At 50.3% G+C, this 25050-nt stretch overlaps 1 protein-coding gene across 14 annotated transcripts in view; it reads right to left on the bottom strand.

The window, feature by feature from the left end:
• EHMT1 (euchromatic histone lysine methyltransferase 1) overlaps positions 1 to 25050 on the bottom strand; it is a 115841-nt gene that overhangs the window by 28450 nt on the left and 62341 nt on the right. For 10 of the 14 annotated variants that reach the window (XM_083806890.1, XM_083806883.1, XM_083806893.1 and 7 more), the window contains 10 exons: positions 22880 to 23436; positions 20194 to 20235; positions 13280 to 13457; positions 11718 to 11854; positions 10651 to 10839; positions 9938 to 10018; positions 7743 to 7863; positions 5950 to 6081; positions 3857 to 4002; positions 1049 to 1192 (listed from right to left, as the gene is read on the bottom strand). In XM_083806890.1, coding sequence (XP_083663016.1) covers positions 1049 to 1192; positions 3857 to 4002; positions 5950 to 6081; positions 7743 to 7863; positions 9938 to 10018; positions 10651 to 10839; positions 11718 to 11854; positions 13280 to 13457; positions 20194 to 20235; positions 22880 to 23436 — 1727 coding nt within the window. The remainder of the gene's footprint in view (positions 1 to 1048; positions 1193 to 3856; positions 4003 to 5949; positions 6082 to 7742; positions 7864 to 9937; positions 10019 to 10650; positions 10840 to 11717; positions 11855 to 13279; positions 13458 to 20193; positions 20236 to 22879; positions 23437 to 25050) is intronic. The other 4 variants (XM_083806886.1, XM_083806891.1, XM_083806887.1 and 1 more) reach the window with 4 other exon arrangements.

Below are 25050 nucleotides of genomic sequence, written 5' to 3'. Positions count from 1 at the left end.
CTGGTTTTATGCTGTTTAACCCCAATAACGTGGCTGACTGCTCATTCAACAGATGTGAGCAACCTTTCCTAAAATTGTTTTCTCTTTCCAGCGAAGTCCTCCGAGCTGAACTGACGGTACCCTAGAATTCATCGCTCTATCCTGTTAGTGCTACCTAAAGCCCTACCGTGCTGTGTTATTAGTGACTGATAACCCAGACAAACACTCCCAGGTTCTCCTTTATGAACTATGACATGTCACTCAGAGATGCAAGAGCATTTAAGGAAAGGTTAGCCAAAGCCCACTCTTCTCCTGAATTCATGGTCCTCCCAAGAAATCTAATTAACTCTATTTCAGCTTTGTAAAATGTCTTTAAGGGTTTTGAGGATTTTATCTTTTAAATGATCTTTGACTCAGCATGAAAACTCAGGATGGCTCCATTTATTACACTTACTATAATGTTGAGACTACTGTAGCATCTTTCATTGAGTTATCTTAAAGAACTCTAACATCAGACAATTAAGCTGCCCCATCACCCCGGGAGGCCCTCGACTGGTGTTTTACCAACAGGGAAATAGGACACTGACATCTTAAAGGACTGGACCAATGCTATTAAAAGCCTCAGTGGCAGAGGTGGAAGAAGCAGCTGGAGATCTCAAACACTGCCTTGTTCAGGTGCCGTCACTCAGGTTCTCCACCTAAGCCTTCATGAGCGGGCTGGGGGACAGAACCACTTCTTGTGTACGCAGACTCATTTACAAACCAGGCCAATACCGTTTTTGATGTGATTGGGTGTACAGAGGAAGAAAGAACCCTTCTTCCAAAAAATTCCTAAGGCGAGAGACTTCCACCCCTTCGGTAACACCCCTCGGGGTCTCCAGGAAGTTAAAGGTGACAATTGCAGCTACCCTCACACACGTTGCTGTTGAAAACACCATCTGACGTGCTGTGGAACGAGGTGGAGCTTATGCCAGGAAGTCAGTAAACCCCTTTAGGTACATCTCCACCTTCAGCTCTTCCAGCTACTGCGACACGTACCCCGTTCCCTAGATTGAGAGCACGGACTTACTGCAGTGCAAAAGTATCCACAGCCAGGGCAACACTGGTGTTTCACCATCCTCCCTCTATGGTCCTCACACAGCACCAAAAGCTGGACTTTGTTAGACGGGCGCATCAGTTCATACTTAACCACACTGTTTGTGCATCGGCCCAGCTGGAACAGGAGAAATTAAAGGAAATGAAATTACTGGAGACCAAAACACTCTCTGTGCTTGTGCGGAGGAAGATTTTGCACACTGCCTTGATGAGCCCTGGCTTTTTCACAGTAATTCAGATGTGTGCCAGATAGCATTAGCAGTGCAGCAGGAAGCTGTGAAAGCTGCTCTCACAGGAAGAAATGCATCATTTACTAACTAACATGCATGTGGACCAGAGTCGTTCGTTCCTTGCAAGAAAAATCGTAACTGGAAATACGCACCAGCCAAGCAGCCACAGAAGGGGCAGTCCCAGGGGCCTGACTCACACAACACACGCTCTTGTTTTGCCAGGGAGAGCGGGTGTCGGTGACCAAGAGAACAAGACCATACGCACTAAATCTTGTTACTGTTCAAAAGTATAAGTCACAGGAAGATAAAGGGAAAAATAATTGCTCTTCGTTGCCAGCTAAGTTATCGTCTGTACTGGTTCCAGCACTGGCCCCTGCCCAGACCACAGGGATGAACAGCCAGGCTTTCATGAGAGCTCAGCTAAAGTCAGATTTCGAGCATGTTTTCCAAAATATTTTACCAACGTACAACTCTGGGCTTACAAGCTGTCTTCTCTTATACCACACCTTGTTCTGTTAATGACAGCAGGCTCCGTAGCTGGGGCTTTTCCCACCGGAGTTACTCACTGCTGTGTCAGAAGGACCGGTGCTTCCTCCCTTCTGCTACCCCGGTGCACACGTCTATGACATTTTCACATCCTAGTTGCCACCTGCCAGCATGATGTGGCAGGGTTTGGGTTCTCTAACTTCCTCTAATAATAACCTTGCTTACCCCAGATGTTTGGCAGAAGACATTTCGGATCTAGAAATATAAACATGCAAGGCTCTTACAAGGGAACAGCCCTACCGAAATCTGGGCACGGTTTATTGTGTACTGCCACCATGACCAGACGGGTCGGTAAGGAACACAGTGCGTGCTCATCACTAACAGACTGTCTACCTGAGGATTGATTTGCTGCTTTTTCTCAGCAAAACTAGACTTCCTCTCTTTTTTTTTTTTTTTTTAAAAATCTACACTTCTCCTACAATCAACATCCCTACAGAAAAAAAAGAACAGGTTTTAACCTGAGCTCTTGTTTCCCCCTTAGCATCTCATCCAGCTTACCCAGATTCCAGCTGCAATGTCTACCTGTGCTTGTGACACCTTGGCAGAGCAACCACTGCTAACACACAGACCCCAGGGGCTGCAGGACAGCACTGTTCCATTGATTTTTACTTATGAGGGGAGGAAATTTGATTAAGACGGAAAAAGCTGCACTGTCTCTGCAAGGAAGTCCCTGCGTTATTGTGTCACACTATATTATTTGTTAGAAAAGTCTAAAAAGTACAAAATGATTAATTGCTATTTTCCAGCCATTAGAGAGTGCAGCACGGTGCTCATAACTATTTATAACATTATCCAAGGACACGACAGTCTTAAGAACCCACTATTCATACATATAATATCCTTACAACATCTATGAGTCACTTATCCCATTATGAAAAAGAATCTGACATAAAGCATGGCCTTTGTTATTCCTTTCTCTGATTTATCTGGGGAAAGAACTGTCAAACAACCATAGAAACTCTTCTGTATACTTTGTGTTTATTTAGAAACGCTGGAGCCCCCCTCTCTCCCATAAATCTCCAGGGCATTCTCTCCTTAATCCTAATCAACTTTGTCATGCTATTGAAATTCCTTTCTCTACAGGTACTAGCACATACTAACAGTAGTAGAGCTGGGCTGTAAATTTGATTATCCCTTCCTCCCTCCATCCTGGGATCCTTGAGAAGAACCAGGAGTACTCTGACTCCTTGTCCTACTACCAGTTAAGTGTCAGAGCACTGCAGCACGGCCGCAGTTCAGCCGAAACTTCCAAGAAACCCAAGTGCCTCCCAGAAAAAGGAGCATCTACTGGGTTTGTTTCCGTCCCGCAGTCTTACTTTTCAGACAGTGGGAGGGAGTCACTTCTGCCACTTACTTCCAAGCCTCCTGGAACCACCCGAGCCCAACTAGCCCAGCTGTGATGACAGAGAGGCATCAAGTGCAACCGTTTCCAGCCAGCCAGACCTGGAGGCTGTGCGGGGCTGCCAGGACATAGGAAGCTTTGTAACAGAAGCCTCTTGGGGGGAGGAGGAAAGAGGAGGGCCAGGGGAGACTGAGCTGGTGGACAGCATGCCAAGTTCCAGAAACTCAAGAGCTGGCCACGGAAAGGTTTGCATCAGCTCCTTCGTAGTCAAGGGAAACCAGCTCCAAGCTTCCCCTGATTGGATTCTCTCACTTTGATGCATGCTGATGTATTTTAGCCCACTTGGCCTGAAGTGTGTCTGTTACATCAACTCGCTCCAGCTACACAGGCCAGGACAAGCAGGAGATCCACCCAGCGCCTCTCCAGTTAGCCCTGCAGACTGCACCTGCTCCCTTTAGAGTGGCTTTACCCCAAATGTGTGATAAATGCAGAGTGTTGGAGTGAGATGTTTGCCCTGCCATTCCGGCACACCAGCAGGCTCCCAATCTAGCAGGCTGCGGAGCCTCTGCGTGACCCTGACGCATGCTCCTGGCACGGCTTTGTTTTCTTTCTGTCTCTGTCCTCAGGAGAAAAGTCTGCGAGAAGCTGAAAGACAGGCTCCTACCTCGTTATCCACGCTCTCCGTGGCCATGCACTGGTTGTTGGCTAGCGTGGTGATCTCCCTGCTTTTGGGGGTTTCCATTCGACAGCTACAGAGCGGGACTTCCTGGAGACCATCTACTTCCATTGCTTCAGGGCCGTTGGAAAGACCTAGGGTACAGAAGACCGGTAAACAAACTCTGAAGTCACCTTCCAGGAGAAAGGACGCAGCCGTCTTATCAACACCACCCATGTCCTGTAGCATCTTCCCACTCCACACCCTGAAACGCTTTGAAGGCATCATCTAAACCCTGTAGGACAGACCCCTTCTTACACCAGATGGAGTTTGCAGAAGCACACCGCACTTTTCCAAGTCCAGCCACGCTACAGATGACAGTGCTGAATTCAGGACAGTAAGTTAAGAACAGCTTATTCTGAGAAAACCCCAACATGTAAAGCAACGACGAGATACAGATTTTTATCAGTCTGTCTCTCCTCCACACCTACTCCACAACGCCGTGCTCTGGCATCAGCAAATTTGTAGGAAACCACCTGGAGTTGGAAATTTGTATAGTTAGTGGAGTGATAAATAGAGAAGATCAGGAAAGCACAAACTTCTATTTGCAGGAGCTTATTACACAGATGGGAAAACACAATTCCTGGGCCTATTTGGTCTCAGCCAACCAAAAATTATTTTTTTTGGAAAGAGAACAAGCCCGAGAAAAGAAAACAGCAAAACGGTCAGATATTCTTGCTTTCTCCTCATCTCTTTCTTTCAGATTTTTAAAATTTCCAAGCCTCTACAAAGGTGGATAAAGGCTGTGAAGGGGACACAGGGCCGGGTATGGGGGCACAGTGTGAATGTTCTTGTGGCCCCTCTGAATTCAGCTCAGCGACTTGGTTACCTGCGACTGCAAAACACTGATCTAATGACACAGGGCTTACTTCTTGTCCTGCACACCTACTTTAATCCTGCATGGTTGTAACATCTCTTGCAAGGTTTTAAACCCTCAAATATTTACCTGCGGTTCACCCTGAAGTGTCCCAAGGTTCCTCTACCCAAGCTTGCTATGGGTTTGAGAGTCCCAGTCAGAAGGAAGCGTGCCGCTATTTATTCTTCAAAGGACAGTTATTTTGCTGCACAATTTCAGAAACTAACACCACTCCTGAGGGAGATCCCTCTGTAGCTGTCCTGGCAAAGGCAGCGCTCCCCCCTGTTCCTGCCCGTGGCTGCGGCCCTATCAGCTGAGCAGAAACTCCTTTCATCTTGTAAGGAGTTTCCTTTGGCTGACAAGTTGCACGACCAAGCCCTGAGAGGGGATATTTCAAGACATGTAAGCAGAAGGAAAGGCCTTGTAGTTTTCATGTAAAATCCTGCCCAGATATTAAACGTTCAAGAGCTTTTTCTATGACCACAAATCACAAAGCTCATTCCTCGCCTTCCAAGCTGTCACTTTCATGATCTTTTTGACATCCAGAGGCTCCGGTGAAAGCATCCCTTGTCCATCCTGACCCTCCCTTGGTGGTAAACACTCCCACCCGTTCTTTGACACGCCTCTATCAAAAGAGCCAGACAACCTTTGAAAGCAAAAGAAGCAAAAGAGCAGCAGGGGACGGGCGGACAGATCGAGGCCAGCGAGGACGTGCTGGAGCCCAGGTTCAGCACTGGGAACAGCGGCTGCTCGACCCGGGGCCGAGCACCCAGACACCCCCAGCCACCGCTCCCCTGCTCTGCTCCCCAGCCACCACGGCCGGTCCCTTCCCCATGGTCCTGGGGCTGAACGAGGGGATACGGCGGGCACCCAAACGAGGGGATTTGGGGAGAGGCTAACTACGCATTGCCCAAGGACAGGAGAGGGGGGCAGACAGACTGACGCCTCCCTCCTCAGCAGGGTTCTCAAGCCACTCAACTCCACCGCTCCCACCCCAAGCCGGCTCCCGGGGCGAGGACACCCTCACACCCTTGCCCAGCGGCCGGGTGCCTCTCCGGCGAGGCCGCCTTTCGGCTCGGGGTGCTGGCAGCCACCAGGGGGCATCCGGGGCTCCGCTCGCTGCTCGGGCTGAGCCAGCGAACAAAGACCAACATGGGCCATGGCCGGCGTCGGAGCGCGCACTCACCTTCCGCCTGCGAGGAGAGAATTCCCTTCACCCGGAGATCCAAGGAATCCAGAGACACCTCCATGTACTCCATGCTGTTGTCCTGGCCTGACCCCTCTCTGCCTCCCAAAGATGATTTATAGGCTTCAGCACCTAGATTAAAACACGCATATTTACGCAGCTAAAAAATAAATAAAAAAATGCGCGCGTGTGGAAAGGCCATATTTAACCACGCAGGCTGGCTGCAGGCTCCTCAGAGCGGCTGGGAGCACAGATGCACATAGAATTATGAAAATGTGACATCTGGGCATATATGGCACAATTGATCTCTCATCTCTTATCTCCTTCCCTGTCTGATCAGACAGATTTTCCACTTCCACTTAGGTAGGTAACAAAGAAAAGAAGAAATGAGACCAGTAAGTTCTGCCTCTGAAAGGCACATCTGCCTGCTGCCGTACTGCTACAGCAGCAGAAGCTTAAATGGCACGAGGAAGGGACGAAACCAGGGCTCGGCACATTCTCCTGTCTCCAACCTGCTGCCAAGGGCTCCAGGTACGCTCCAGCCAGGCAGGGCGAGCCGGTGACAAGGCGCGGGGTGAGGAGGACGAGACAGGTGACATTCGGCTTCACGGGAGGGGAAAACATAAAAGCCAAGTCCTGGCTCTAGGCGAACAAAGCGGCTGCTGGAAAGGGATCGCGTGGGGGATCCCTCGCAGCCTTCGTGGGAATTCTCATCTCTTCGCATTCCCTTGGCTTCAGCTCTCTCTCCTGGTTTGCTTCTCCCACTCAGGCTTGGCCAAGAGACTTGTGTTAGCCTGAAAGAGTGGCTGCCACCTTTATTTAAGGGACAGAAAACCAGTCTGCATCTGAAATGAAGAATTAGCTATTTGCTCTGAAAGGGATCAATGGCCCCCGCTTCCTTTTTAGAAGGGGTTTGCCTCAGGAGGAACAGGAGCACGTCAGATGAGTGACAAACGCCAGGCACAGCCCAGAGGCTGAAACGTGGTCATTTAGAAAAGAGGCACCAACAAATCTGATGATAAAAAGTGGCCTGTTTGCAAAGAATTAACAAACACAGAATAAACTCTTTGATGGCTATGGATGTGTGAAGCCTTAATAAAGACGCTGAAGGCACAACTTCACTTCAGAGAATGAACATTTTTTTTTTTAAACCTGTCTTGGTACTTTTCCTGAAGATAAAGAATCAGATCCAGCCTGTATCCCCACTCTCCCCATCCCACAGCTTTCGGAAGACAAAGGGCACTGAAAACTAATCTGGAGTGCTGGGTAACTTCTGAGTGCCAGGTCAAACCAGAATGGCCGCCTGCACTACGTCCACACCATGAGATGGGCCAGAGGTTGCTAAATTACACGGTGTGGTGCTTTCAGAATAAGCAACAGCCTGCGCACTGCCTTCAGCTAGACAAACATCCACAAAAAGCAACAGAGCACCACTCTGGGACGGCTCTTCCTTTTCCTTCTGCATCTAACCAAGCCCCCCAAGGTCACCATTTACGTGAACCACGCGGTCTTTGTTTGATGTTCTGAAATAAGGGGAGCACATGAACAAAAAAACATTTCTCCAGCATGCCAAGGATAAAGTCGGCTTGTATTTAAACTGCTGTAAAAGCGTGGACGTGAGCCTCACATGAGCATGAATGAGATACAAGCTCAGGCCCTGGTTCACTATGCAGCCTACCCTCAAAAGGATCAAAGAGCTCTGCCTACAGCCCCTGCCTTATGGGCCTCAGGTCCTTACCCCCACTTGGAAGGCTACTTTCTGTGCAATTAAAGAACAAAACACAATCAGTTACCTAGTACACTGGCTTGTTTCTTTTTATTCCTCCGTCTCCTCTTGCGGGTGGGTTTCAGCCATGGGCTGTCCGTCTTTCCTTTCCTCTTCAGCAGCTTCTTCTTGATGCTGGACTCCGAGCTCTGAATAACCAGAGAGGCCACGGGCATGTCAGGCATGTTGGTACCAGCATCCCAGCAGTCCTTTGCACCCATGTGGAAGAGCCCCCACACAGCTTGAGTTGTGTGAAAAGGCCTTAAGGACTGGGGGTTTGAAATCAAGTGGTGCAAAGATGCCTTTATAGCGCCGAAAAGGAAACACAGGCGCACATGTGGGTGTATTTCCTGTCATTTCAATAGTGCATGCTTCACTTTCTCTTCCATGTAGGCTCTTACGCCACACTCATCACAGGAGTAGCTGAGCACCCCTGTGCAGCAGGGTAAGTATGCAGTTACACGCACACTTTTAGCTTCTCCCCAGAGAAGTTTTTTTTCAAACTAAAATGTTCACATTGCCCCACGGTTGTGCTAGAAAAAAACAAACAAACAAACAAAAAAACCCCTGTCTTGTACCTAAAAGAGCCAGCTTAACAGGGTTGGGACAGACCTTGGGGAGTTCAACCCTACAACAGCAGACGGGCCCCCTCCCTGAGCAAGGTACTGGGTATCACGTCAGCACAGCCTAATCATGCAGCAATCTTCAGGCATGTATGAATCTAGACAGGGTTTGGGGTTTTTGTATGTTTCTTTTAAATGCAGGAAATACAGTTGCCTGGGGTGGGTTTTCAAAGTCAACATCAGAACAGGGAACCGGGCACCCCAACCCTGTAACCCATGTTCAAAGCTCCAGCCATAAAATTCGTGTTCAGACTGAAACAGCCGGCTCCTGAGAGCTAACCGTCTCCCACCGAAGCCTATAAAAAAGCTGCTGCTGCCTTCAGCGGAGGCTGGATCAGGCCCTACCTTCATGGCCTACTTCAACAGGAAACCGGTGCTGCACGGTGAGTACAGCCGGGCAAAGGTGGTGCTGAGCGCTGGCTCCCGGGCAGCTCCGCGGCGCTGTCTGCACTGCCCTGAGGATACCCGTGCCCGAGCACGGGCTTGCCTCTGCCTCGCCACGTGGCTTACAGCGGTTGCGTCACACCGCTCGTGGGTGAGAGGTTTGCGTTTGAGCCAGTCCCTGTCTGGGTTGCTGACTGACTCACCAGATATGAGCACAGCAAAAGCCACAGTCTAGGATGTGTAGATATGACTCGGGTGTTCAGACTTGAATGCAAGCTCAACCCTTGGCTTGAGCCAGCACTGCAAACGTGCCTTGGCTGCCCCGTGAAGGGCACAGGCCACACAGTTCCTCCTGCCTAGTCCTCTCTGGCTCTCGGAGTGTCAGAGAAGAAGGAACAAGACTCTTCAGAGTTTCACCAATTCATCTGGTATAGTTACTTCTACCTTCAGCCCAAACCATCAAGACAATGAAGTCAATAATTTTCTCAAGGTGACTGAAGAAGTGGGGTGCCTTAAATGCTGGCTCCTCAACTTGAGATGCTGCGAAAAGGGAGCACAATTTTTAAAGTAAAAGGGAGGGTGGGGAGACAGACAACCAGTGAACAGCAATTTCAAAAACAAGAAAGTATCAGGTTACCTTCACCAGCCATCTGAAAAACAAAAAGTAAAAATCACCACCAGCTGGTGAAAATCTTGCTTTAGCACTGTCTGTCTGTGTGCTGTTTGTACACCTCCCCGGTAAGGGCTGCCAGCTCATGTGGTAGTGAGGTGACATGTCAGATAGGCGTGAATTTGGGCAGTGGCTGGCCCATCGGATTTGTGAAGAACTCCACCTGGACTCTGAAGATGCAGGCTGAGCTTCAGCTTGCTAAGAAAACACTGCCGGCTCCCACCACTTGCCAAGTCTGCCTCCAAAGAATGTAAGCACCCTTAAATATTTCTACTAACATTCAAACGATTAAAAGCAGTCAACACCTTGTTGAAAACAACAAATAAAAGCCCATTAATTAGCATCAGAAAGCAATTAATTGTATCACAGATCATGGTTAAGCACCTTGTGGAAAACAATACTGTGTGTGTGGGTGGCTCCAGCGAGTGAGTTTTGTCAAAGAGACCTGAAACTACACCGCTGCTCTCTCTTTCTGGCAGCAGTGCAAAGGGGAAATTATTATCAGCAGGACAAAGGCTTTCAGATGCAATCAGCAGCCCGGCTTACCAAGTCAGACTCATCTCCATCTTCCTCCTCCTCCACAGATTCTCCAGACTCTTGCTCCTCCTCAGACTCGCCATCATCCATCTGCAGCCACCATTTGCCCAAGAACAGAAAGAGTCAGTCACGTCAGGCCCCCCAGAGCACAGCACCCCCCATCACCCTGCCGCCCATGTGTGCACTAACACCGTTTCCTCTCCAGGACAAGACCTCCAAGGCTGTTAATGCACATCATGGTTCACCCATCAGGATGGTACAAGAGAAAAAAAAAAATCCAACTCCAGAAGAAAGTTTTCAAACCAAATCTCAATTTCTCTGATTATCGAGAAACAGCCTCATACCTACACTACGCAGCGTGATTTGGGAGAAGTTAACTAAACCAATTTTAGTGCTTTACCGGCCTGTAACAAGCAAGGGTAGGAAGACATCTCTTACTGGTTTGGTGAGTAACATAACTAAGTGTCGTGGGGGTCCTGCACATGCACCAGACCACAGCGCATTACATAGCAAGGCTGAAACAGGAGGGTAGGTGAGAGACTCTCACGGGGGAAAGAGGGAGCAGGAAGTGGTCATCAAAAGCCTCACTTCCACCGCTGAGCTTTCTGCCACCTTGCAGACTAAAAAAATCCTAGAAATTGCCTCAACTGACGCCACTCCTATCCCATGGGTGTAAGCAGTGTCCCGTCCCGCTCTAAGTCCTGCACGGGGCATGTGAATACCTTTCTGGCATTGTCTGCGTCAGACGCGCTGTCTTTAGAGGTCCTGTTATCATCTGCAGGAAATGCAGCTGCCTGTTCTGCTCCGTGATCATCCTCCTCTTCTAACTCATCAGAGTCTTCCTCTTCAGAGTCTACATCTATGCTTTCCCCATTCACATGAGGGCTGACATCACCTAGGTCCTTTTCACTCTGGAAGTTGTCCAAGCACATGAGCCACAAAGACAACATCAATTCATAGCACAGAGCAGCTGAACCCATCCCAGACCGCCTCTGTGTTAGAAGGGTTACAGCTGCCAGGGGAAAGCTGGCTTGATGTCCCTCCAGAGCTCTTAAACGCTGCCAGCAAAGCCAGCCCCAGCGCCTGCCATGTGCCACCTAACCCTGTCAATCTGGGGAACGAGACACCACGAGGAGTCATTCTAGCCTCATGTGGCTGCACGAGGCGTTACGGGGAGGGCTGCTGGTCAGGAGCTTTCGGCCGGCCCACGCAGCCTCATTTAAACATGGGAGGGCAGCTCCGCCGTGGAATACCAAGGGCGCAAAGAAGGTTTCTAGGGAATGCAAAGGGACGTTAAACCAGAGCGAGGAATTTTTTACCCCGCTCCATGAACCCGTAGTGCTCAAAGACCAAAACTTCAGGGCCCAAACTGCAGCAAAAGCAGAAGCTGATCAGGAGGGAATCCTAGCCTAAGGTCTGTTTTTAAGTAACTGCTTGTTTTGCCTTCCGGCCTCAAGCAACGCTAGGCAGCAACCTTGAGGACTCCAAAACAGAAAGGTTACCGCACAGCGTAGGCTTGAAAACTCTCCAGTTCCACAGCACTCACAGGACAGAAAGGAAACATTCACTGGAAATGTTTAAGAGCTGGTATCTGAACAGCCACCCTCAAAAAGCCATTTTCAAAGCAGCGAGGCTGCTGCGAGCAGGATGCTGTCACCAGAGAGATGCAGTCTCAGAACAGAAGATGCTGGCGGCAACGAGCCAGCATGTTCCCACACCTACCCATGGGGTTGGTGTGCCAGGACAAGGGGCCAGGACAAGTGCCCAGAAGGCTCAGCGCACCCCTCACCTTGGCACCCGCAGAGGAATGAGTTATGCTCTTAAACATCTCAATCATTGTTCTCTGTTTTAACACTTTGGTCTTTTTCTTGGGAACCAGGCTATAGGTTCCCATTCTCCGTTTTTTCTTCCGAGATACTGCAGCAGCTGCAAAAAAAGCAAAATAAACCCAAAGTTCGTTCAGAAATGAAAAGAAGGGGAAGAAAGTGGAGGCTGTAATGTGGGAAACCATATTTGAGGGCATGATCTGAGAAAAAAGGCTTCCCACTCCAACTAATTTGTTTACAATTCAACTAAATGATGACACACGCATACGTGCAAACATACAAAGAGCTTTTTGCCAGTGCTGCAAACTCACCCAAATTCTGAGTATCCTCTCCGTGTTCCTTCTGGCCCCTACATCACCACACATAACATCAAATCCTTAAATTAGCCTGCATTTGGCAGTATTGCTGATGCCGTAGGAGGCTGAATAGAATCCAACTTGCTCAAATAGATACTGCAAGGCTAATAATACTGACTTACAACAAAAGCGATCAAATAATAACTAAAGAACACAGAGGGAAAAGGAATCTTAAATAAAGAGCTGTTTGCCGTTTAACCTCATTTCACACCTGCCATGGAAGTTTGTTTGATTCCTTTCACTGCTTTGATCGGGTCTTAATTTGTTGAGTCTCCCTCCTGGCCTTCTAATGAAGCCAGCCATCGCTCCTCTCCTCCTGCTGCTGTCTTTGGTGGATGCACATCAGAAGCTCGCCTAACACCGGCTCTTTTAACAGCAGACAGCAGGAACCAGCCAGCTCCGGCACCAGCACCGGCAGCCGTACAGGCTGCTCCTTGCAAACATTTCCTCGTCTCTCACTGTGATGAAGTTTCACCAAAAGCTATGAAGAATCCTTTCAAAAACTTTCCGCTAAGCCAAAGCACGTTATCTACACTACTGTACCTCACGGGGAGCAGCTCTCACATTGACAAAGTCCCTCAGAAACAGCTGCAGAGCATCGCAGTGAGGTTTCAGCAGCGGCGATCCCTGGCCTGGCGGTGCCTGTTGCAGCCCAACCACCTCCCCACGGGGAGCAGAAGCACAAGGTGCCGGACCCTGGCGAGCTCGCCCACCAACCTGAGGCTCAGCCCCTTGATCAGAACTACCGCTGCCTTCCACCCCATCCCTCCACGGACCTGCACCCGGTGAGCGGGTCCCAAGAAGGACAGCACAGCGCTCCCCAGGGAGCGAGCTTCACTTCCGAGCCCACTTCAACAGGGGTCTGCAAGGATAAACCCCGCGTGTGCAACACCCACGGGCGACTACATGGAGTCCAGAGGACACACGCATCATGCAGTGCCAGGGCCAGCTACACACAGGTGGACAGATGAAAGGCGTCTGTTAAAACACGGCCCCCAGCTACAGCCCTACTGGTGCCAGCGGGCAAGGAAACCCTCAAGGATATTCAGCACTGAGAAGGACTAACAGGGGTGTCCGTCCTTGCTAACCTGCCTCAGCCCACGCACTCGGACTCACACACACGTTTGGGAGGCGGGTGCTGCCAGGGATTTTAACTCTGTCCTTTTTACCCGTCTGCGACTTCGTGGTGGCCACATAGCTCTGGTTCTGAGGTAGTGACTGGTGAAGGCCCGGGAGAGAGGGCAAGGGCAACGGCTTCCCAAACTCCAGGACATTTTTGTTGCCTTCCTCCTTAGATTCTTTTTGATCTCTGCTGTCTCTCCCATCTTTGGGGTCTTTACTTGCATGCTGAAAAACAAAATGAAGTTACACTGAGCCTCTGTATTTAAAGAAATTAGACAAATTTAATCCCTTTCTTTCTAGCATAACCACCTGCATTTGACCATGCACTCAAAGCAAAAGCACTCGGCCCCTCCTCTAGCAAACAACGTTACTTTGCCTAAAGACTGCAAAACACACTCTGGCTGCTGCTCCTTCGCTCGGTGAAGGCTGTTCCCTGCGAAGGTGAAGGACTGCATCGCAGAGACGGCAGCTCTCTGCACAGCGCAGATGACGACAAGCACCAGACACTGTTTGCGCAGGCGTTTGGTTGGCTCTGGAGAAGACGAACAAACGCAACAAAGACGCCCATTGCCTGAAACACCGCCGGAGTGTGGCTGGCACATCCCTGCAGGTACCAGGATCTGAGCCTTGCAGAGATGATGTGGAGGAGCAGGCAGCACGGGAAGGGACCCGTCCTCCTGGCCACCACCTGGCACGCTACTAAAGCCTCAGCAAAGCCACGGGCTCACACCCGCTAGCCGAGCACAGAGCGAAACAAAGGCAAGGAAGGACTGGCCTGACACCGCACGTCCAGCCACAGCACTGCCCTAGCCAAGACCTGCCCAAGCTTCCCCTGAATTAGGGAGGCCAGCTCGGGCAGGGCCGGTCTGGCTGTTGCGACACAAAACGCCGAGCAAGTTATAAGCTCCTACGGAGAGCTGGCAAGGCTCGAAAGGATTCTGGAGTTGTTTCCATACCCCACATCACCGCGGGCTCCCAGGCCCCAGGGCAGCTTGCGCACGCTCTGATCTGAGCTCACACTCAAACAAAGCACCCAGGACGGCTACGGCTGCGTGTCCACCGGGCACCCAACGGCAGCCAGGGGTAAGCGCTGCCACTCCTTTCCCATTTCACACTGCATTTGCCCTCCTCCGTACTTAACAGATGACCTATAGCCACATCCATGTCCCTCCCTACGCCTGTCCACGCAACTGTCAAGCAGGAGGCAGGTTTGGAGGAGGTGCTCCAGAAAGCCAAGGGCAGGGTTAGCAGATGACAGGCACTGCGATGGCAATGCTGTAGTGCTGCTCCTCCTGCAGGAAAACGCTTCTCCTACGGGACTTCTGAAGAAACAGCCGAAATGCCAAAACAGAAAGAGGAAGCCACACAAAAGAAAAGGAAGAAAAGAAGCAGCAAGCAAAAAAAAAACCCACTTTTTACAGTCCAGGTTCGTATAGGTACTCCCAGACACCGCTTTCAAGTAACGCGTGACCTTGTGAACAAATGGGGAAGCGACCGATGCTCCTAACCATGGCTCTGCCACGGGCGCACTGCTGGCAGAGAGCAAGGGACTGCTCACAGCCAGCAGAGCTATAACGATCATCAAAAAGGGCCTGAATAAAGAGAGGCCATCAAAGTTCCAATGATTCCTGCATCAAGCCCATAACTTCTGGCTGAATTACCACGGCTTTTCTTGAAAGGCATCTAGTCCTGGATTAACGATTTCAGAGACGACAAATCCACCATATCCTTTGATATGCTGTCCCAATGCTTAATTGCTCTCACCGTCAAATAATTACATGCATTACCCTTTTCCCACTAAATTAAAAAACCCTGTATCATCAGAAACTCTCACTCCAAGAAGACACTTATAGACTATGATCATGTAAATTTTTTTTAAACTTTCTCTTCAGTAAGTTTAAAAGAATGAGCAAGTGAAGTGCCTGTAGGATCATTTTCTGGACATTGGATCACTCCTAAGACTGCTCCCAGTTGTTCTGCCCCTTACAACGAGTACGTCAGGAGTGCTGGGCACAGCGTGCCAATAATAGTCTCAACAATACTATTTATACCTCTTCAAAGTCCCTAGTTTATAGATCGAAAGGTTAACGTTAACTCTTGGATACGGGATTATTCTGAGAATTCCCAAGTCCCCCGGAACATCCACTGCTTTCCATATTTAACTTAAAATTAGAAAAATGAGCTTGGGAGAGGCAGATCTGACGCGGAGCTGCCTGCAGCTAAAGGAGCGTACACAAGAGCCGCACTCTTTGTCCTTTAAGTGCAGGTTCTTGCAGCTGGTCTCAGAAGCCTGCTGTTACCCCCAAACATTAAGAATTCACATCCAAACCACACCAGACTGCTTGGCAGAACACAAGCAAGTTTGAAATGAAAAAGTAGCATGTTATTAGCTTGGGGTTTTTCTCTCTCCCTGTAATTAGAATATGGAAATAAATGACGCATCTTCAATGGGGCTGCGTGACAACTGTTCAATGCGACTTTTTCGTGGCAATTCTGGTAAAACAGTTCTAAAAACCAAATTAAGCCTTGTGCGATCTGCATCATTGCTTGGAGCCATATGCAGCAACATGACAGAAGGAGAATTTCTGCAGAGAGGTGACCAGATCTCTCAGGAAGCCTGACAGCACAGGAAGCTGAGCAGGCCAGCAGTAAAACATACATTATATATATGTTTTATATAGAAACAAATCAGATCCTAGACCTAAGGACTGTAATAAAAAAGGTCAGCAAAGATTTGAATGCATTCATGCTCAGTACATACTCAGCTTTCTCACCATCTTCCTTCGTTCTTCACCAGATGGAACAGCTGTATCTTTGCTGTTCTCATTAAATTTTCACCTTCCAGCACTATTATTAAGAGTGTTTAGTGGATTCAACTTTATTCTTTTCCTGTTTCTCAAGTCTCTGCATTCTGCCAGTTCCCTAGCTCCAGCCTGTAGGCACAGTCCCTCCCGCTCTCTTACACCAAGCCCTTAACACTGCTCTGCTCTGTCTGCTCCAGATCTGAACACTCCCAGAAAAGAAGCTTTGCTAATCTAGCGCTGCTCCGCTGGGAAATCTCTTCTTCCTTAAAACCACAGCAGGCTGGCGGACAGCGGGTTCAGCGGGCCCTTCCTTGTTCTGTATCCTTCACCGGCATTTACACCCCGGCCCCTCGCAGCAGAGGAGAGCTAGAAGGTGCAAATAAAAGAGGCGAAGGCAGAAGACAGACCCTGGGCCTGGGAGCTGGGATGCTGGGCTACTGGGGGCGCAGCAGAGTCCCTTCAAAGCAAAACAGAAGCAAAATATTACAGCGATCCACTGGAAGGCAAAGCTCACAGGTCTGCCTGCACGCCCCCAGCACGACCAGAGGACTTCTGCAACTGCTCCGACATGGTTTCTGCTAGGGAAAGGCTGTCGGAGGCAGCCCCCAGGTGAAGGTTTCCCCTGGGGAACAGGGGGACAAGGCAGAGCAGCTCCTGCTGGCCCAGCCCAGGGCTGGCAAGCCCCAGCTCCAGCCCCATGAGCTACTTGGTCACTGCCACAGCTGACTGCAATTCGCGCTCCTGCCACGTGCTGCTTTCTTCCACTGTCACAACGGACGGACGGGTTCCCCCCACCCTCCCTGCTCCTAGCACGAGGCAGAGCACCAAGCAGGGGTCCGTAAAACTGCTTGCAGCCCAGCAGCCACCCAAGCCAACTCTTGCCTCTTGGCTTAGAGCTTCTCTTACCTTTTCCCAGCCTGGCAGAGGAGGTGAGAGTGAGGCTAACGGCAGCCGAGTACAAACACGGGGGCTGCAAAGAGCACTTCAGTTAGCCCCTCCGAGCTGATCGCAGTCAGCATCTCCTCATCCAGTTTGCCATGACAAATCCTAACACGTTCCCGCTTCGACTGCTGAAGATCCCGGCTCCTCCTCTTCGTGTCTCCCTGCTCAGGGCGGAAAACGCCCGGCTGGCCGCCCTGCAGCCCGCACCAGCAGCGAGCGTGCCAGCAAAGCGACGCCTGGCTTCCAGGGGCTGCTGGGCACCGCCTGACCTGCTGAGAGCACCAACGAGGGTGCGCACGCTTCCAGACGCATTTTTTAGCAAAATAAACCACTACGCTCAGAAACTGGATGAAGATCAGCTGCTTTCACTTAAACCAACCAGCGCTCGAGAGCAGAGGTGCCTTCACCTAACCCCCGCGTGGGCTGCACTGCAGACAGCCGAACTCCAGGCAAGAAACACGACTGCTGACACTAAACTTACTCCACTGCTCTGTTATCCCTGCCCAATAAGGCCGGGGTGTTTTTCTTTCTTTTCCCCAATTACACTGAATTTTTTAACGGGTGAGCGGAGTTCTGCTTTCAGCTTCCCATCACCTCTCGGAGGACAGTGGCAGGCAGCCCCAGGCCACGGTTTGATCTCCACGGTCCCCACGCTGTCGAAGGCACCACACGTGTGTATGCCACCAACAGGCAAGAAAGGACCAAAAACGAGAAGGAAAGAAACTGGGTGTGTTGCTACCGCCTGTGTTTCTTGCAGCTTCTCACGTGGCGTCAGCCGATCCCGTGCAACAGGCTGTGAAGTCACTATTTCTTGCTGGGCATCGCAAGGGATAGGCAAGAAACAGCAGCAGCTATCCCAGGGCTCAGGGCAACATTTCCAGAGATGTCTGTCTCTGGAAACAGGGAAGAAAAAAAAAAAAAAAAAAGGGACCACAAATATATTTGACGCCACTGTGAGAAAAACGGTCAAGAAATCTGCTTAAATTGGGACAAGAACACATCATTTTGTGTGTTGATGAAAATCATATCCAAGTGATTTCTACACTGTAATGTGATCAACCACGTTTCTATCACTGGCGCAGAAATCCCCTCCAGCAGTCGGGAGAAGTTACTAAAAATGGCAAAGACGGAATATCCTGCTTTGTCTTCCCCAGAAGCAAAAAAATAAGAACAAACAAACCCTTCCTAATTAAAGCCCGTGTTGCTTCGACAGACCGCACGCGGCATTCTTCCCACAGCCCCGCAATTAGGGGCTCTTTCGTTCCCGAAGCGAGCGAGCAGCGACCGAGGAGGAGCTGGGCTGGGAGCACGGCCACGCGCTGCTGCGACGCCACCGGCGCGCTCCCCAGGCTGCCGCTCGCGCTCGGCACCCAGCACCGACCCCTGAGCGCCCGTGGGAGCTGTCGTATTTCCCCTCTCATCTCCAGCACGGCACGAGCTTGCAGCCGAAGCCAAATAGCTGGAGGACTGCACTCAGCACCGCTGCCACGGGGCAGCGAGGCAGCTGTCAGGGCGCGAGCGCCTCTGCATCCGTCAGCGGAGGGGAACGAGCCGCGCACCCACGCGCTGCCTTTGAACTCCGCAAAGCACCGGCGTCCCAGGGGCTCTCACAGCCCGGGGGACGATATTTAAGCAAGAAACACCGGTGTCCGCTATAAAAAATGTCTCACAAGCAGATGACAGCGCCTGGAGGAGCTGTGGCAGCGCTGCTTTCCACTCCCTCCACCGGTGCTGCGGAGTTGCAGTTTTCAGCACCGAGTCTTACAGCCGCTGCTGGGGAATCCTGACGGCTGCCTAAGCCTCGCCGTAGAGCACCAAGAACATTGATCAGACAAGATGCACGACCGATCCACCCCGTAACGCCCTTTCAGCTGCAGGTTGAGCACGCACCCACTGGAAGCGCGACCCCGCTGTGACTTGACCGCGACGGCAGCAGCCAGCAGTGCAGGCACAGCACCAGCACATCCAGCTGAAAACGAGGCGAAAGCACTGCACAAATCCACTTTCTAGCTCCCCGCGGTAACCCATCTAAGTAAGAAGCCCTACGCCAGCGGCAGCCTGCAGCCTCTTCACTCCTAAAAGATTCCCTGCACGGGACATTTGACCACGGCCAGGCTCACACTCCTGGACCTCACACCTCCAGCACATACACACCGCCCTGAGCGCCAGGAGAGGACCGTCCATGGGAGCTCCTTCCAGGTCCAGAAGAGCCAACAGCAGCTCTTCAAATCAGATGGAGAGCGTTATTTCACTGTGCCCCTTTACTCTTCTTTTTCTTATTTTTTTTTATCGTCTCTCAAGGAGGCAATACCCCAACACCATCTCGGTTAGGACCTGCCCTTTGTTTAGAGGGTTGGAGCCTGCTGAGCAGTCCCAGGTGCTTGCAGACCACCAGCTGCCACCTGCCTGGCCCCCAGAGAAGAGGTTCTGAGGCCAGGAGCCCTGCTGGCAGCCCACAGCCCACGTCAGCGCGGCGCTGCTGGGCACGGACGCAGAAAACCAGGCCTTACAACGACAGCAACACCTGTGTGCGCGCAGAGAGCAAGCAGCCAACCAGCCCCAGGATCAGCCCCAGAAGTGGCAGACAGCAGAAATAACCCACATAAGCCCAGCAGCTTCTGCTCCGTGCTCCTCCTTCCTGCCCAGGCCCCCAGTTGAACTGGTACCCACAGTTTGGGCTCACGTTGTGAAACGGATTAATTTCACTCTTTCTTCTGGGAGCTCGGTCCCCCCCGACCTGGTTCTCCACACAGCACAGGAAAAATACCACCAAAGACGCACCTCTGGCTACGGCCTCGTGGTCACCACGCAATGACTGGGAACAGAACCTGGGATTCCCAACTCAGCTGCTCCTCCTATCTCAAGAGACAACTACGGGATGCTTTCACCGCCTAGATCCTTTATTCATTCCTCCCAGACACGTCTCAGTGAAGATAAATGCAGCAACTGCAGTTTCTGAGCAGGAGGGGCCTCCGCAAAGCTCAGGACACACACGCACACTTCCCTTTCAGTCTGCTGTCTCATCCTGGAAACTTTTGCTTTCTTAACAGAGTTGTAAACGGATTAAGAAGGAATGGAAGAAATTCGTCCAAAGGTGCAGTTTGTGCTAGTGCACCAACTGATCAGAAAGGGGGCAGAGCCAATGCTTCAACCCCTTCTGAGATCTCTGTTCTAAAACCCCCTTAACATGCGACAACATCAATTAAAATTGTCACCTGTTTCAGATTCAGCTTCGATCCCAGTTCAGGAAGCAAATCCTAAACAGAGAAAAAGCTGGTTAAATTCGTGAAAAAATTATTTGCTTCCTTTCAAAGGCCAATCTGCATGTGCAGAAAAGGCGACTGAGGTCCCCTGGCAGCTATCAGGTTGAAGAAAACAATTTTTTGGCCCCAGTGGGTTTCTACATGAGCCAGGGGGAACAAATGTTTATGCTTTGCAGGCACTAAAACACCTTTTCCCTCCTCTCCTTCTCTTAGGCAGCACGTCTGCAAGAGAAGTCTACCAAGAAAAGAGCAATGCTCTCAAAAAATTAACGAGGAAAACTCATGTGTCCTGTAACATGAAATTCTGGGTGGTTTCCACAACTTACTTCCTGCAGTACACCCACCTGCTCTCGTAGTGTTTTTGAAGGGGAAAAGGTGTGAATGTGGAGGCTGGTGCACGGAAAGTTATTGCAGCGCCGTGCTGACGAGCCCTTTGTAAGCTGCTCAGCAAAGAAATAATCGGGACAGAAAAATGACAGTGAGGAAGGACTCTGCTACTCAAAAGAAAATAATACGTAAATTCAAAAGACAATGAGGGAAAAATTAGGGACTAATTATCGGGAAGGCTGAACAAAGCAGCTGTTTTATTGTCTTGCAGAAATGAGATCAATTCTTGGAGCCCAGTGGGTTCAGACGCAGAGGCTTGAGTGGGAAACATGTGAACAGCCTCTTCTCACCACCTCCTTGTGAACTTTGTTTCTTTCCCTATTTTAACCCCACGGAAAATGGCTGGGGCTGCACAGGACGGGCTCTGCACTTGTTACAGTGGCCTGAACAACTGCAGGCTTTGGCTTTTGAAGCCGCTGCTACTGTGCGAGCAAATAGCGATCACCACCACAACCACAGCACCTCGCGTAACGGAGCGATGCCAAAACACTCCCCAACGCTGCACGCAACCTTCTAGAGAGAGGCCTTAAAGCCCAAGGGGTTGCATAAAAATATTCTTTTGATGTATCATAAAATATGAATGATGAAAACACTCCTTCCTAACCTAGCTGTCGTCTTTTAGAAGGGAATTGCCTTTTTCAAATGCTCAGCCCCGCGAGATCTTTCCCTGTCAAATTCCACCAGGGTTTGGGGTTTTGCCCTGCCTCGTTTAAGTGCACAACAGGCTGCTGGAGGAAAGCTGCGAGGCCGTTTCAGTTGCAAAGCCTTGTTCGGATAAGGAAGCCTTACGCAGGACTTTCATCAGGCCGCGTGTGCTGCATCGAGGCCTCCCCAGCCGCTAGCCAAAAAACACAGCAGGGGCGCGCGAGCGAGAGAATTCAAATGCAATCAGGGGAAGTCAGAGGGGAAATTAGCGGTTTGGGAGAATGGTTGGGAAATCATGGCAGGCGTGGTTTCTGCCCTGCTCTCGAGGCTGCGTGCCCACGAGGTTTGCAGGCTCGATGTGCTCTTTGGACTCCCACCTGCTTCCGGAGTCCCAGGTGGTGCGGCAGCCGAGGGCACCTTTCTCCATCTGTGTCTGGCTAGGTGCCACCAACCTTTTTTTTTTGTTGTTGTTCCCCCTTCCCCTGCTCCAGACCACAGTGATTCACAGCTCTTGAGACCTTTACATCGTACTACTGCTGTGCTGCAACATGTGGGTGACATCTGAGGATAATTTGCCTTTTGCTTGTCCACAAGATGCTCGTAGCTAACAGCAACCCGTTACAGCCGCTTTTACAGAGCTGCAGCAGCTTCCCATTTATTTCTGGGCGCCCCTCAGGCTGCCAAGAAGGGCTCGCAGCAATCCTCTCCTTGACCTAGGTACATGATGGTCTCTCTCCATCGTTAGACACAGCATGATGGAAGGATCTAGCTCATCGGAGCTAAATATAAAGTGTCACAGGGCTGGAGACCAAGTGCTCGCAGTAGAGATCTGCTTGTTCCCAGCATCTATTCCCTACCTCCCTACCTTCGGCCAAAAAAAGAACAACTTGGCCAATGTTTACGACAAACGAAGGCCCATTTCTGCTCACCCCCACTATTACTTGCAGGCACCAGATGACTTCAAATCTCCTTTTGCCTCCTAAACAACAGACAGATGTCTCTTTTATTAAGTGATGGTAAATCCACCCCCAAGGGTTGTGGAGGGAAGGTTTCTGACAAGGTGCGTTACTGTAGGCAACACATACGGAGGGAGAAAACATCATCTGGTTTACTACTTTAATGATAAGCAATGCAATCAAGTTGCCTAACATATCAGCTTCTTGACAGCTTCCAAGCTTAGGAGAAGCCTCAAGTTAACACGCTATGCTTAATTTCCTTTGGGTCAAACTTACAAAAAATCTAATTTGCTTCACAAGCAGCTCTGGATTTCAGCAAACGGCTGATGAGCAATACAGCCAAGAGAGAAAGGCCATTTAGTGTCTCTCATAGATCTGCTGGAGAAGGTAATTGATCAATTATATATTTAGCAACACAATGGGGAAGAGAGCTGATTGTGGCCATGTGACTATTTTAACACCTCTGTCTCTCTGCAGGAAGAGAAAAAATAAAAATAGAAAAATAAAAAGAATAAAAAAAAAATCAATCCTCTCAGTGGGACACCTCGGAATCACACGCGCTCCCATGCAGCAAGGTATCCCTCTCACGCGCTCAGAGAAAGCCAAGACCGATCGCAGCAGCAGCGCTGACTTCTGGGCGTATACATTACCAGGCTAGGGGTGGGTTTAGGCATTGTCTTCCGTGCTCTGTGGACCTTGACTTCAGTGTTAGCAGCGGTGGCTTTTTTAGCATCCATGTCCTTACTGCCCTCCCCAAGCTTGGCTGGCATCGTGGCTTGCATCTGAGAAAAGGTGCCCACAGTCCTCCCTTTGCTTGCTCCTCCTGGAAGGGTTTTTGCAGCATGGCCGGTGAGAGAAGCAAAGGTGCTGGTAGTCCTTAGAGGTTGCTCCTGTGCCATCTGCTTGGTTAGGATATATCCATTGCTCCCTGTTACAGAAGTCTGCGTGAAGTCATTAGCTTTCATATGGTTTTGCTTCCCAGTCTCACCATCTCGTTCCGAAATGCCATTTTCTGCTATCCTATTTAATTTAGTACTAGAGTCCTGCTGGCTCACTTTCGTATTGTCCTGAGTGTTTTTTGCTGGGTTTGGGTGGCTACCAGCTTCGCTGTGCTCACAGGAACCGTTGGTTTCACCGTCTACAGCCATTTTTGGTTCCCCCACTTGCTTTTCTGTAGCACTTTCATCTGCAGCCATGGCATTGAACCCTGGAGAAAGAGGGAGGGTAAGGAGAAGGGAGGAGAAAGAAAAGGGTCACAAGGGTCATCGAAACACACTTCGAGCGGCTAACAGAGAGGAAACGGCTCCCCAAACCACCGCCTGCTACATATATCCTTTCAGGATGCCTACTTACCTACCTGACTGGCCTGGCTGGATCCTCAGGTGGGGAAAAGTGGGGCAGCTCAGCTGAAAGCAGGGCACTCAATCTCACTTGCCTCAGCTGCTGATGTAGCCCTCTATTCCCAACTATGGATTTTTCAAGGTAAATATTATCTTTAGCTTTTCTAATAACTACATTTATTGGACCGTATGTCAACACCTCACACGTCAAACAAAACGCTGCCCGATCTTGCGCTCACATCTCTGGCAAGGCTCTTCACAGTACCAGACTGACACAAGGAAGGCCTGCCGGTGGAGCTGGTCGGGGACGCTTCTGTGGCACAGGCACAGCTCAGGGGCCACAGGGAATAACTGCCTCGCAGACACAGCTCTGCAGGCACCATTGCCCACCCAAAACCACTCTTTCACAGGAAGCAGCAGCACAGGAGCAGGACTCCCAGTGTCATTTCAGAGGCAACAGCCGGATTAAACACAGGGGTGAAGCACGTTAAATGCAATTCTAGCCTAAAACAATTACATGATTAAAATGTAGCAAGGTCTTCACAGATTAAAAGCTCGCTCGCAGATAAAACTGGAGTGTCCGTGCAAAGAGGTTTTTTTTCTCCCTTCCAAATATTCCCATGCTCCCCCTCCAATACTTTTGTCCCACCAGATTTCAGGCCCGAGCTGACAGAATCCAAGTATGAACACCATGTACTTGCAGAAAGGTTTCCAGCATGACAAACTAGCAGCTCCCCAGGCAACCAGGGATGATAACAATTCACTGGCATGTTCAGCAAAATGATTAAATCAACCTGCTGTTAGGAATTCCTCGTACTGTTTTCCTTCCAGAGGCCAGACAGTTATGAAAAGCATCAGAAGTACCACCAGCTAGAGCTTTGTCCGGGTGGGCTGTCAGAGCAGGCAGGACTGATTTACAGCCAGCTCGAATCAAAGTTATTTTAGCCCATAGCAGAGCCCAGAAGGCAAACCGAAGGCCAGCTCTGCACACCAGACCAGCAAGCTGGTATCAGCATCTCACTCCACGCTGCTCTTGAAGCCCAAACACTCACGCAGGTCAATATCCTGAACATCTCTGCTGATCTGGCAAATACCCTACGCAAGGCTGAAGCATGAAGAGGAGCCCAGATTCTGGATCTTGGGATGTCAAACCCGACATTCCTGGGCTCCTGGTTTGAAGCCACGCTGTGCCAGACTTTGCTGCCTGCCTCCGAGTGTACGGGCAGATCAAGGCAAACACCAGCAGGGCTGGGGGAGTGCAGAGCAGCAGCACTGCACCACTGCTTCCACTTTTCCCTTTTAAAAGCATCCATTCAGTTCATTTTCTTACTCTTCGGTTGACCTCAAAGATCTGTTTTGATACCAATTCCTGTACAAACAGCACCCACAGATGTCACCTCTAAAACCAATGCATTCTAGTACCTGAAACTACTATATTAGTCCCCAAACCTGCTTTTAGACGCTCATCTGGGACTTGAAGA

This window comes from Anser anser (assembly GCF_964211835.1).
Source record: "Anser anser genome assembly, chromosome: 21".
In the NCBI taxonomy this organism is placed as follows: domain Eukaryota; kingdom Metazoa; phylum Chordata; class Aves; order Anseriformes; family Anatidae; genus Anser; species Anser anser.
This window is presented reverse-complemented; position numbering and strand designations above follow the sequence as displayed.